The 14,018-nt window shown below is 39.2% G+C and overlaps 2 protein-coding genes across 2 annotated transcripts in view; both read right to left on the minus strand.

The window, feature by feature from the left end:
* On the minus strand, nucleotides 1-11,588 carry LOC113047181 (RNA-binding protein FUS-like). The gene is made up of 15 exons (XM_026208479.1): nucleotides 11,417-11,588; nucleotides 10,660-10,684; nucleotides 10,413-10,564; nucleotides 10,149-10,323; nucleotides 9,764-10,008; nucleotides 8,949-9,132; nucleotides 6,241-6,275; nucleotides 3,207-3,239; nucleotides 3,017-3,126; nucleotides 2,798-2,927; nucleotides 2,593-2,697; nucleotides 2,383-2,500; nucleotides 649-746; nucleotides 431-566; nucleotides 1-306 (listed from the first exon to the last, which is right to left on the minus strand). Exons 1-15 carry the CDS (start codon nucleotides 11,427-11,429, stop codon nucleotides 267-269), a joined length of 1,599 nt encoding a protein of 532 aa, XP_026064264.1. The 5' UTR covers nucleotides 11,430-11,588; the 3' UTR covers nucleotides 1-266.
* Nucleotides 11,589-12,412: 824 nt separating this feature from the next.
* The window catches only part of LOC113047392 (serine protease 30-like), a 2,517-nt gene continuing 911 nt past the window's right edge, over nucleotides 12,413-14,018 (minus strand). Inside the window, exons 2-3 of the mRNA XM_026208744.1 lie at nucleotides 13,244-13,411; nucleotides 12,413-13,170 (exon numbers count right to left, since the gene is read on the minus strand). Coding sequence (XP_026064529.1) covers nucleotides 12,922-13,170; nucleotides 13,244-13,411 — 417 coding nt within the window. The 3' untranslated portion in view covers nucleotides 12,413-12,921. The remainder of the gene's footprint in view (nucleotides 13,171-13,243; nucleotides 13,412-14,018) is intronic.

Here is a 14,018-nt window from a genome sequence, read left to right on the forward strand (position 1 = left end):
TTCAAAGGAAGTACATTTAATAAACTGCACAAATATTACAACTGTGATTTAAACACCAGCGAATTCAGAGAGAAAAAACAAAATTACTGATCAAGAATATCAGAATAGAGAGAACACAAAAAAAAAAAAATCATATTACCGGAACTAAAACAAAAACACTTTTTTGTCAACATACAACACAAAACATGAGCAACAAGGTAATACATGTTGAAGTGGAGTGAATACTGGTCCCACATCGAATTAAAGTCAAAAGAGAATTGCTCCCATTAGTAAGGCCGGTCTCTGCGGTCGTGTCGGTGTTCACCCCTGAAAACACACAACACATGCAATTAAATAAATTTTTCACTGATGAACACCGTATATTGAAAATCTGTTTTCTGCGAAATAAAATTTTAACATGTGCAAGAGTGTAAATCATCAGTAATTTCACCTTGAGTCCATCTTGCCAGATCCAAATCCTCCGCGGTCACCTCCCCTCCCTCCTCTGAAGCCCCCTCGATCGCCACCACGGCCACGGAAACCACCTCGATCGAAACCGCCTCTGCCCCGGTCTCCACCAAAACCACCTACAAAGACAGACACAGGAGTTCACTCGGTCACACCCGACTGCAGCATCTTGTTTTCCTCAGCAGAAATGTTTCTCTTTACCTCCCATCGGTGGCATTCCTCCTCCACTTCCCTCCGGTTTGGGAGCTTTGCACTGATTACACTCATTTCGCCACGAGAAGTTCATATTACCACAAGTTCTGCCCACACGAGAGATAAGCAACATTACAATAATGTTAACGTAAAAGCCACCAGTTGAGGTTTGATGTAGTATTTAATAGGGGTGGTGAAAAAAATCGATTATTGATTAATCGCGAGTATGTTATGGACGAGTATGAATCGATTATTACATTTTCAAAAATCGATTATTTTTTATTTTTATTTTTTTGCATTATTTTATTTTGTAAAAAAAATTATACCGGGAGTTGAACGTCACGAACGCGCCCAGTTCCAGTTAGCAAGCAGCCAGAACAGGTGTGTAAAATGGAAAAACCAGGAGCGAGCAACCAGCCGAACCACCCAGCTCCATCTGGGCTCAAAGCAAGCGTGTGGATTTATTTTGGTTTTCATGGCAGGAGCTCTAACCCTCTTGGCGCCATGGTCGAGTTTACTCGACAAGATGCGGCACTGAATAAAACCGGCCGATTTTGTCAAATAGGGTGTCAAATTTCTCGCGACCTCCCCTGCACCAGATAGCAGACATGTAATACTTAATCTCTGACTCAAAATAACGTAATGCTCCATAACAAAATATTCGAGAGCGCATTGAATCAGTGCGAAAAAAAAGCGGAGCAAGTGTGAGAGTGAGCCATTTTATCTGACCATGTTGTCAACGTCAGCGAGTATTGGCATTAGATTATTATTATTATCATTATTATTTTTATTATTATCTAATGGCATCAATAAAGCTTCAATAAACCCGCAATGAAGTGTTGGGACTTCTATTCGCGGACACTGATTCTGAAGGGGAATATCTGTATCCAGAAGATGAGTGAGAAGAGTGATATTGAAAGTGAAAGTACACCAAGCACAAACGGTGAATCCTTTGCCCAATGTAAATGGTCCTTTGCCAAATGTCAGAGGTGTGAACAATGTTTGCAAGGGTCGGAGTGTTCATTGCGAAATTAGCAGGCGTGTTAGTGTTGCGGGGACCAAGCGGGAGATTTTTTCCGCGCTAGACCTGTATATTTGTCTTCTGACCGCACCTCTCCGCAATCACGGTGACAGTATTGTAGTGGAGACTTTGTCTAATGCCTCTGGGTATGTTAGACGAGGTCGAAGTATTCATAGGACAGTTAGGAGGCAAGGTGGGGAGTCGCAATGACCCTGACAGTAGTTCGAGCTGTGCACACTCGGCACGTGCGCGAGGCAGATCTGGCCGCGATGCTCATAGCAGAAGCAGAGGCGATGTGACACGGGGCATAGATTTTGAACTAAAAAGGTCTTGTCTACTTGTGTTTGTGTGTCATATGAATAATATATATGTGCCCCATACATGGAATCAGAGTGCCTGCTGCATGTAGTAAACTGAAAATCCCAACCGCTACATGCATTCGGTTTGTTTCTACCATTTATTAGTAATGATTTACACAGTTTGTTTACTACTTACTGTTGTGAAATGGAAAATCAATAATCGTTAATCGAGAATCGTTAATAATCGAAAATCGACTGTAATCGAATCGGGACCTCAATAATCGTAATCGAATCGAATCGGGAAATCAGACAGATTAACCACCCCTAGTATTTAATACGTTACGTGAGTGCACTGTATATAATTTGTATTGTTTAACCGTAAACGCTTCACAATTTGGTGAGCGTTTACAAACCAACACTTACGGGTTTGAACATTTCCAGTCTCCTGCTCTTTGCTGGCCACCGCTGCCGCCACCACCATTGTTGCCTGGAAAACCACCAGCATCTCTTCCCCCTCCGAATCCCCCACGGCCCATCGGCCCTGTGAGAAGAGAAGACCACCATGTCAGGAAAACAAAAAGACTAAAGAAAAAAGGAGATTATTTAAAACACCACAGCGAGCTATAATCTTACCTCCTCGACCACGACCCCCTCTCATGCTGCCGCCGCCGCCGCGTCCAAATTCAGCTCTGCGGGTAGCGAAGGACACCTTGATAGGATTTCCACTAAAATCCTTACCTGAGGAGGAAAGATGCGACTTAGATGTCCGGGAAAAATGAAACAAATGAAAATAAACACTTGTTTTAGGCACTATTATGATCGACTCTGAGCAACATACCATCAAACCAATCAATGGCTGCTTTAGCAGAAGGAGGGTCATCAAAGGAAACCGTGGCCTCCCCTTTAAGCTTCCCTGTCTCTCGGTCTGTGTACAGATTTATCATGGGTAATCCGGTTTTCTTATTGACCTGTGTGAGAACACAAACTCATATTAACACGAGGAGAACTATGCAAAGATAGTTTGCTGCACAGTGGCGGTTTTCTCTCTCTTTTTCACCTTGATGATGCCGATCTGTTTGAAGAAATCTGCTACGGACTCCACGGTGTAGTCGTCTCCAAGACCTTGTACAAAGATGGTGTTGTTGTCAGAGTTATCCTGCTCCTGCACTGTATTAAAAAATTATAATTTATAATTAGACTGGAAAATGGTCTAATAATGCAAGTAATACATACACATGATTACTTACTATTGGGCCCACCAGCTCCATGATCCCTGGGCCCTTTGAAGTGAAAGGAACGGTCATTAATATTACATATGTACACAAATACACAAACTACACACACTTACATTACTCATTCTTAATCATTTTGCCGGTCATATACTTCTGTACCATAATCAGTTATATATAATGTATACTCCAGATATAGAAAACAGAGCCTGATGCACATCTGTAGCTGGATATTTGAGAGAGGAACACCACACAAGCACCAACCAACACCACACATTTTCAAAACTGATAAAAACTGGCCAACATTTGAAGAAGCCCAAGGTCTCAAGTAGGAGATTCTTTCCTCCCATACCAATAGTTGTAGCTTGATTTATACTCATAGGCAATCCGAAATACATCTCAGACAACTCCATGTAGTGACTTTTTATCCCTCATTGCAAAACGGAAACCATGCAATAACCGTCTAGTTCAAACCCCTGCAACCATCCTTTTACTGTCAGCTAAGCAAAGAGCAGCGATTGGGTCTTTTGTTGTTGTTGGTTTCTGGTCATCTTTATTAGCTGTAGGTATTTGGTCAACTTTTAAACATGCACAGCCAATGAAGACAACTTTTAATATTCCACCTTAAAATACCACTGGATACCACTTTGAAACCAGTATCATTCACCTTTTTATTGAGGAGTAACTCCATCATCAGCTCTGCACATCACAGTAATACGTGATATTTGGACACATTACGTCAATGACCGTACATTTATTGGCCATATGATAAGGTTCTCATCCTCCATCCCGCAAAAGCAGATTTCCAAACAGTCAGACACTGGGCTGTGTCACTGCTTTTGCTCTCTGAGCACATCTAGATATTGGATTTTCCCAGGTTAAGCAACCATTTTTCACAACTGTAAGTAATTTGGCAAACCATTAGAATAGTTACCAACACCACTGACGTTTTAAGATTACGATGATCGACGATGAACCACCTTACACATTTTACCAGTCTAATCTGAAGTTATCATAAAAAAAAAATAAATAAATAAATAAAAAACCTGAAACCCATATGTTGTACTTTCAGCATTAGGAAATAGGACCATGACTCACTGTTTTAGACAGCCTGATGTTCCTTTACCCCAAAGTGTAGCAAGTTTTGAAATCATCTTGAAGTGTCCCATACAATCCACCATCTCCAGCAAATATTCTTTCCATACGAAACCCATGACAATTTTCACTGGATCTGGTTGCATATCAAATTGTATTTGAGCTAGCCAGATAAGTTTAAACACCTTGTTATACCTTTAGATGCCATTTGACGTAGTTACCAGTTAGAAACCATGTGAAGAATACCAGCATGTTGGTTTCCAGCCGATGCCGTCATGTTCAAGCAATTATGAACATATTACGCATGTTTCAAATTGTTATATATTGTGAACATGCTTTGCAATATGGACCCCTTCTATCTCCAGGTCTCCATTCCTGTTGTTTTAGATCATATACTTGTTCCTGTTGAATTATTCCATCAGGACCTTTATCAGACAAGTACAACACTAAAACCAACTGACACCAATGGATTTGGACTACCTCTAGAATCCAGTTGTTGGCCACCTGAATCCACCTTTTAAACAGCAAAAGTGCTCAGAGTAGAAGTTGGGTGCAACAAAAAGTAAGATTCAAAATAAAACTATTTTTTAAAAAAACTTGGATTCTTCAAGGTAAATTCTAACAATATTATATTTGTGTGTGGTTATAAAAAAAATAAAGGGTCCCGGTAAAATAAGTAAAGTGTATTGAAGTTTTTCATTCAAATTGACTTGAATGATTGTTGAGGCATTACATGCATTGTCAGAACAGTCAAGCTGATAAAGGTATGTGCGTATCACTTTTACTGTCCGACCGCCACAAAACGATACTGCCACAGTAGATGCAAGCATTGGAAAAAGAAAAAAAGGTATTTTTTGCAACACAACGGACTATTTTTGCACATCAGCTACAGAATGGTTCTTTTTGATAAAAGTACATAATAAACCACAACAATACACTTGGAGTGACCAAAACGATCACGTAGTAACCATTTTGTTCCATGTTTCTGAGTCAGCTCAAAAGCTTCTGATTCAATAGACTCCTACTCCTAAATATTCCTTATATTTGTTCTTTATATTGAGGATGTTTTTGAAGTGTGTAGAAACATTAACAAGAGAAAGAATGTTGAAATAATAGCAATAATTCACCCCAAAAATTAAATTAAAGGTTATGTTCAACAGAAGAAAATGTTGTTTACACTTAAAGCTGCAGTAGGTAACTTTTGTAAAAACCTTTTGTTAAACCTGTCATTATGTCCTGACAGTAGAATATGAGACAGATAATCTGTGAAAAAAATCAAGCTCCTCTGGCTCCTCCCAGTGGTCCTATTGCCATTTGCAGAAAGTCATGCGCTCCCGGTAAAAAACAACCAATCAGAGCTGCGGTCCGTAACTTTGTTTGTGTTCAAAATGTAGAAAAATGTATATAATAAGCGAGTACACCATGAATCCATTTTCCAAACAGTGTCTTTAGCTTGTCCTGAATCACTAGGGTGCACCTATAATAAGTGTTTATGTTCAGACTATTTTAGATTGCTTCGGGGATACCGCGGCGGAGTAAACCAAGACCTTTGTGATTCATCATAGACATAAACAGAGAGAAGTAGGTCCGGCTATGATGTTCTTCCGCAAGACGCAAACAGTTCTGTTTATTAACCGCTAGAGCATCAAAAGTTACCTACCGCAGCTTTAAACAACATGAGGGGAAGTAAATTACCGAATTAAAGATTTTTTTTTTCTTTCTGTGAAGGTTTTCAAATGAGCTTGCATTTCTTTCTTAACCATCAATAATGAGCATGCTCTTGCTAAATCTATTAAAGCGTAGTTGTTTACCACACACACCAAGAGGTTACCACTTTCACTTCAGTGTAGTCTTTAATGCAAGTTTGTCTGTGACACAACCAGACGCCCACTCCACCCCTTTGACCAGGATCTCTTTAAACCCCTTAATTTCCTTGTTTAAAGAGTTTGTCACTTACCACCAAACTTATTGAATCCTCCACGATCACCCATTCTGACGGAGAAGGAGAGAGAAGCGAGACGAATTGAAGGTTGATGAGGGTTGTGCCCCATTTCACTGTTGAGGCTGGAAAGGCCCCACCCATCTCCATCATCTTTTCTACCAGATCCCCATTGCCCCCCATCCTGCTGTCCCCTCTCACTAGGTTCACCTTTCCCCATAACCCATTAGGGCTTCTGGGAAACCCTTTTGATATATCCTTCCCAAAAACATGTGGGGGCCCTATATCATAACCATTTTGCTCAAAATAATTACCATAATTTTTATTTACCGTACAGGTTTGCAGTGCATCTGTGAACTCAATCATTTTGTTTCACCAAATTAATTATTTTCTATTATCATTTCTTTAACCCAGGACCTTCACCCCAAAATATCCATGTTCTGTTACTTTGGACAGAAACTGCACACACTGCATTCAGTTTTGCATTTAAATTAATAGAGACATGACTGATGTGACCACTCTCCCCCCTTTTGGATTAAACCAACTGTTCCATACTGTTTTAGGATCCTTTGAAGATTTGAAAGGATCTTTAAACATTCCCTAATGCAAAACCTTTTTGTTTTCTTTTTTTTTTTTTTTGCCCATAAGTCTTTTTAATTCTTTGATTGATAGTCACACATGCCTAATTTATTCTTGAAGCTAATCTTTCCCAGTTCCCAGCTTTCTAGAGCCTGTGTTTCTGTTTTATCCTCTTCAAAAGGATAAGCCTAAAACCGCTGAACCTTGTAGAAAACAGCCTAGGAGGAGATTTAAAGATTCATTAAAGCATTGCAATACACAATGATCCTGTAGGAGAGGATGGAGAAGATTTAGAGAACAAGTGTTTTTACATGACAGCACCTTAAGGTGTGGACCAGAATGTGAGATCACAGCCATCTGCTGCTTCAAACAGTTATCTTAATTTAACCTTCCCATTAAAGTGCCCCTATTATGGGTTATGAAAGATTCATATTTTGGTTTTGGGTGTCCCCAACATCAGGTTGACATGCATGCAAGGTCAAAAAACAGTTTCATTTTCTTAAAATATGCATTCATTTTTACCTCATTTGCTCAATGTCTCCCAAACTATTTGCTCAACGATTCATTTTTACAAACCCCTCCTTTGCGTGAGGCTAATCTGCGGTGATTGATCTCATTTTAATTTCATTTTGCCTGTAATGCCTGATAAAGCAGTGTTTCTGAGCGCAGTGCTGCTTTGTGGACAACAAAAGCATGTGTGCTTTGGGGAAACAGCTATTTTTACCGCTCCAAAAGCAGCACCCAGTGGCAAAGAATTAACTAGCATTTTCTTTCAGACCAAAGCCAAAATAAAGTTTTCCCTAGTTTGCACAAGCAACAAGTGTGCGTTGATGTCAACATGAAGTGGTTTGGGATTCGTTTTTAAAAATGACTCGTTTCAATGATTCAGAGGTGTCTCTTTCTTGAGAGACAATAACATTATACATGGTGCACTTTCAGATTGAAAACTTTGCAGCATGTTTTCATTCACTTACAACTGTGTTACACACTGCATGAAAGATCATTTTTTAAAAAATCCATAACGGGGCACTTTAATACAATTTTGGGATGTTTGTGAAAGACTGTATGTTCTTGATACTATGCATGTGCCAATACTTTGGTTTTGGTATCTGGGGGAAAAAATGCAGCAGAAGCAGAAACAAGCAACCATTTTAGCACTCTAACACTCATGTCCTCACTTTCAAGTAGTGATAGAAAGAGGTTTTTCCCATTAAAACATCATACCGAATCAATTTACACCAATAACTCAAACACTTCAATGCGGATTAAAAAAGAAAAAAAAAAGGCCAAATCAATACAGTCGTTCACAATACTCTGCATGTTAACTTTTTGAAATGGTATCAGAACATAATATGCATCCTATTAACATAGGATTAAACTTAAATACCATTCAGTAGTCCTTACTTATAAGTACTTGAAAACTAAAACAGTAAAAGCATAACTGATGAGAAATCATAATGAAAACAATGTACTATACTTTAACACTACATGTAAACAAAAGGTTAATAAAACCTAAAAAAATATCATCAATTATAACAGTATTAAACTTTCGGTCTCAATGAGCAATGTGGACGTGTGAAGGCAAAAGTGATGTGATGCACTCCCACAGACAAGTAGTAAAATGATCATCTTGTTGTCATAGGAAAGGTCACGTCCAAACCCATAATTCATTTATAAAGACCTGGTCATTTATTGCAACTTTCGATTGGTTTTTGTATAATTTTATGTGAACCTTTGGCTGGTTCCATCTAGTGAAGGGTGAAGACATGAAATATTCAGCACACCGGTACCAGCTTAACATCATGTATCATTTAAGGTAAATACATGAATGTGAGCATCACCAATAAATCATAAACCAGACCATTCTGGCTCATAATTGGATGCATTTTCTGCATCAAGTTTTACTCCATGTTAATGTTTTGTGTAGACCGTGACTTTACACCACATTTCAAGACACTTTAACTGTAGTTAATTGAAGTCTAGGCCACCATTTACTATCAGCCCAGCCAGTTGATAAGGTGCAACACCTTTGGCTCTATTTTAACCTTTTACCTGTTGTTTTTTCCTAAATGAAACGCGGATGCATACAGGTGGACTTTATGCAGTGAAGGTGACAGGGAAAGTGCGTGAGGTGAATATTTGCTTACCCCATTCCTCCTCTGCCACGGGGTCCTCCACGGCCACCTCTGTCAAACCCACCCGCTCCTCGACCTCCAAAGCCACCTCCACCTCCGCGACCACGTCCACCTCGACCATCCTGGCTATATCCACCCTCCTGGCCACCATAGCCGCCTCCTCCTCCACTCATTGGTGGGGAATCCTGGCCGTAGCCTACAACAGAAATCCAACACATTGAGATTGAAATACATCATGTCTGCCTTACACATTCCAGCCTGACACTGCATTAGTACTTCGAAAGAAGTAGATATGTAGGACTTGTTGACACCATATAGTTTTTTCTAATTGATCTATATTGATGATATACTTTTACTTTTAGATTACATTTGTTGTGGTATAAATGCTGGAAGACACTGCACGACTTTGGCCCAAATTTTTTCCCCCCGAATTATAGTTTGCATATTTGAGTTGACAGATTTAACAGAAAACCACGCAGCATATGATGGCCATAGACTCTTGTGGTTTTTTTTTTGTCCATGATTCCATCCAGTCAGAAGATATTAAACATGGTTGATATTTTGAGCTTATTATAGTACTCATTTTGTAACAAGATGCAGAATTGTAATATTTCTTTGGAAATTTATATTTTTTCTTCTTTCATTTAATAGTCAATACGGGTTGTGCTTAGAATTACTTGTTTAGTACTACAACATAAATAAACGAAGCAAATATTTAAGCCAAGTTGAGTTGCTTGTTGTAAAAAGCCAATTCTATTTTTAGGTTTTGAACTACAAACTGTACTAGTTCCTATTACCACCCAATTCTATATGTCTCTCAAGCTCACCTCCCTGTCCGTACTGAGTTTGTGTCCCATAGTTTTGAGGTGGAGGAGAGCTGTAGTTGGGAGATTGGTTGTAAGGCCCTCCTCCATGCTGAGAGGACTGCTGCTGCCCCCCACTACCCCCGTATCCACCACTTGGTCCTCCACTGCCCCCGTATCCTCCAGACTGACCCCCACTGGCACCATATCCACCCCCACCCTCCTGCTGCTGCTGACCGTAGCCAGATGACTGCGAGCTGCTGCCATAGCTGTTGAAACACAAAATGGGTTAAACATATTCCACTCAATATCATCACATTCTGTTCACTAAAAAACAACAACACTGAGCACTAGTATTATCTTTAACAAAACTAGCTATAGACACACTGACATCCAGCTGAAATCTGACCTAGAGGCAGATGGAGGAGCAGACTGATGCTGGTTATAGCCCGAATAAGAGGACTGCTGGTTGTAGCCTGCACTTTGAGCTGGAGGAGGCTGGCTGCTGGTACTGTAGCCTCCAGAGCTGTAGGACTGACTGGACTGATTATAGCCCTGAGAGGGGGGCTGAGACCCATATCCTCCTATAAAACCACAAGGATTTAGATATGATAGCAAAAGATGGCCTATTCACAATATGTTTGGTTAAATTGGAGGCATCAATGACTACTACCTGACTGGGACTGTCCATAGCTGGAACTATATCCACCCTGAGAAGAGCTGCTCTCTGGGTTTTGGTTGTATCCGCCATAGCTCTGCTGGCTGTAGGTTTGGCCGGAGGGTTGACCATAACTCTGGTTGGACTGTCCTCCATAACCACCGTAACTGGGCACAGCAACATAAATTTCTTGTTTTAATCATGAATGTGAGCAATCGTTAAATATTATGACACCACTTTGGGAAGGATGCAGTAAACTTACCCATGGCCTGAGGTTTGGGCATAATCTAAAGGGAAAAGACAACGTTAGATGGTGGCTATTTTGGTCATTTACAAGTATTTGGGAGATCAGAAATCAGTCTAAGTCGGCCTTAGGAAGATAAAGTAGAGAGTATAGTTTCCAACAAAACGATATGTCATTATTTATTCCTCCATGTCATTCTAAACCTGTATGGGCTGTCTTCTGTTTTGGCTGTTTGTTTTGGTCCATCCAACAGAAGTCAAAGGTACCAATGAACTATCCTCTTCATACAAGTAAACAAGCTCCCAAATAACCGTATCTCTCAAATAACGCACTAATGGTAATGGAAGCGTTCCAGTTTTGTCGCGTCGAGTGTATGTGGGGTGTCGAGAACACCAGATAGAGCTAATTAACGTTAATCATATTTAACACTCTAAATTTATTGAAACGGAATTTAAATTGTTTATAGAGTGGGTTCGGTGCAAATATAGGTCAGTAGGACTAGAACAAGCCAGCAAAGAGCTGCAAACAAAATGGCGGGTGCCGACATGTTCTTCGTTTTTATCTTTCATAAATTAAACCATAATTGCTTTAAATACGTCTGTGGCTTCTGTAACAAGTACATCACTAAATGTCCTCACCAAGAGCGAGTGACCCATGCCAAGTGACCTATTTGCGGAAAACTGCGAGTAGCGTTTTGCATCAGTTTTCTGTGTTTACGCAGTCTATACACTTTAATAAAACGCGAAATCATATTGCACTGAACAGATCTTCTTACCATTTGACGCCATAATCGCGTTTGAAATCTTTTAAGATGCTTCTGCAGAAGACCAGTTTGAAAATTGCTGCACAGTCAGTCACCTTCGGTTACCGATATTAACTGCGCAGCTGCACGGAGACGGACGCGGTTGTGTCGGCGTGAGCCTGCAGGCGGCACCGGGGATGATGTCACACTATCATCCGTTCAGATCTGGATTTTTACACAATATTGACACTAAAGTTACCATTATACAGTAAACACGTGCAATTACACATTGTCATTACACGGAAGAGCCAACTATACACTCTTCCTATTGCCCTTTCCGTGAAATACTGCTGTTTTCATTTTCTGAAAATAATAAATAATTTTCTTATTCATACATAAATACAACTATACTTCAATAAACACTTCAAATAAATAAATAATCATTACAGTTAAACTATGTTAAACCATGTTGATTTGTGAATAAAAAATAACTAACCAAACATGGTGCCATAAATACAAAAATGGCCCTTGAGATGAGATGATCAGAAAAACGGTTAACAGAGCAATTTCTGGAGCACTTCAACAAATGTTCAGCTGACAGTGAGAAAAGTGTTTTGAAGGAACATTCAAATGTCATTTGACTTAAAAACAGCACATCTATGGGAGATATATATAATACAATATGTTAATGAAAAGGGATGGCCTTAAAGGTAGTCTAAGGCAATCCCTTTTCATTAACATATTGTATTATATATATATATATATATATATATATATATATATATATATATCTCCCATATATATTTTTTCAGAATAAAAAGAAAAGAAATAGAAATTAAGTATTGCCATAATGCAACTCTGTACCATACAGGGTTAAATCTTTAGGTATATGTGAGTCCCAAAAGGTATGATGCATTAAAAAAAAAAAAAAAACCCTCAAAGGCTTTTGCAATGGCTATAACTGTGCTTCCTAAAGATAATAAACATCAATAAATAAAAAGACAGCAAAAGGGAAAACACAGGTGGCATTCTAATTTAATATACATCCTATAATTATTTAAGAAGTTACAATACTGTTACTAAATGAATGAACGAAAACAGCGGAACACACAAAGGTGTAGTGTGCAATAATATGACTTATGCAATCAAATCATTTAGATTTTTCAGTACAAATTATCAGTACAAGAAATAGAAAATGATATTGTATTTATCCTGTTGAATATTGGCATTTTACAGTGTTCTGATGTCTTGGTGACATTACTAAAACTGAATAAAAGAAATATAATTCACAGTAACAACAGTATATAACAACTAGATCTGTGCTTAGCCAGATCTCTCTATCATAAAACATGTCACATATTACATTATTGTTAAAAAAACAATTTTCAATACCCATGAAGCTCAGCATTGGGTACATCTTGTGCCCCACAAAAGCATGTAAAACATGGCAAATCAATGCCACACAAATGAAACCTGTGGTGTTTCAAAACTTGACTCTGTGTTTCACATGTACATTGTATATATACTTAACTAATATACTATCTCCTCAAAAGTACTAATGCACAAGAGAGGCCAAGAACCAGAAGCGTTTGACTTTGACTCCTCTGAGCGTGACCGAGAAAGTGAGCTTCTGGAACTGTGCTGCGGATGAGGCTCGCGAAGCTGGAGACTCTGGAATAGATTCCTGGCCGGTTCTTCTGAGCACAGCCAAGTCCAAAACTTACAACTCCAGCTTGAATCCAAGTCCCATTGCCACCAGGACAGACCAGAGGGCCTCCAGAGTCCCCCTGTGAGAGACAAATCATGTTATTTACATGGTAGATATAGTCAGTACAATGGCAGTGTGATAGTCTCACATACCTGACAGGAATCCTTGCCTCCCTCCATGTATCCAGCACAGATCATGTCTGATAAGATGTTGACTGGTACTAAATCAGATGACAATATCTGATACATTGACTGGCAGGAGGACTGGTTGATAATGGGCACCAGCACTTCCTGAAGCGCCCCGACTCCACCGAGAGAAAACTATTTAAAGACAATACAGAGACAAACGCAAAATGCTAATAATTTACCAAAATGTCCAAAACATTAACTAGCATAACATAAAATAGGGAATAGATCTGTGATAAGCTGGAAGGCTTTGTCTGGACATTGTTTTTTTTCTTTTTTGCATGGACCGCTATGTGATACATGTATTCGCTACTGACAGAAAGCAGTCTTATCTCTTGTCTCTCATTTTCCCATGTCAAATCATTTTAATCTTGTCAATGCAAGAAGCAATGGGCAATTTGCATAAATGCAAGGCATCAGGAAACTTTTTTTTCTTCTCACTCTGGAGGACAATAAATAAATCTTCTGAATCTTATATTTTGCTCTGGATTGATTTCAGAGATGTTAGTAAATACTGGAAAACTTATGTTTTTCTTCAAACTGTGTCTTCTCAGGGTCCTGAACATGCTTGCACTCTGACGTGTTGTCGAATTTACTGTTCATGCAAAATTTCTGTTACGATTAGGATGTTTGAGGGTCAATCTGACCGGTCTATTTCATCCTTGAAGACAGCTGTATAGACTCTAAATAGAAACTTTTTTATGTATTTCGTAATGTCAGCGTCCCAACTACCTTCTAAGGA

This window comes from Carassius auratus, chromosome 28 (genome assembly GCF_003368295.1).
Source record: "Carassius auratus strain Wakin chromosome 28, ASM336829v1, whole genome shotgun sequence".
Lineage (NCBI taxonomy): Eukaryota > Metazoa > Chordata > Actinopteri > Cypriniformes > Cyprinidae > Carassius > Carassius auratus.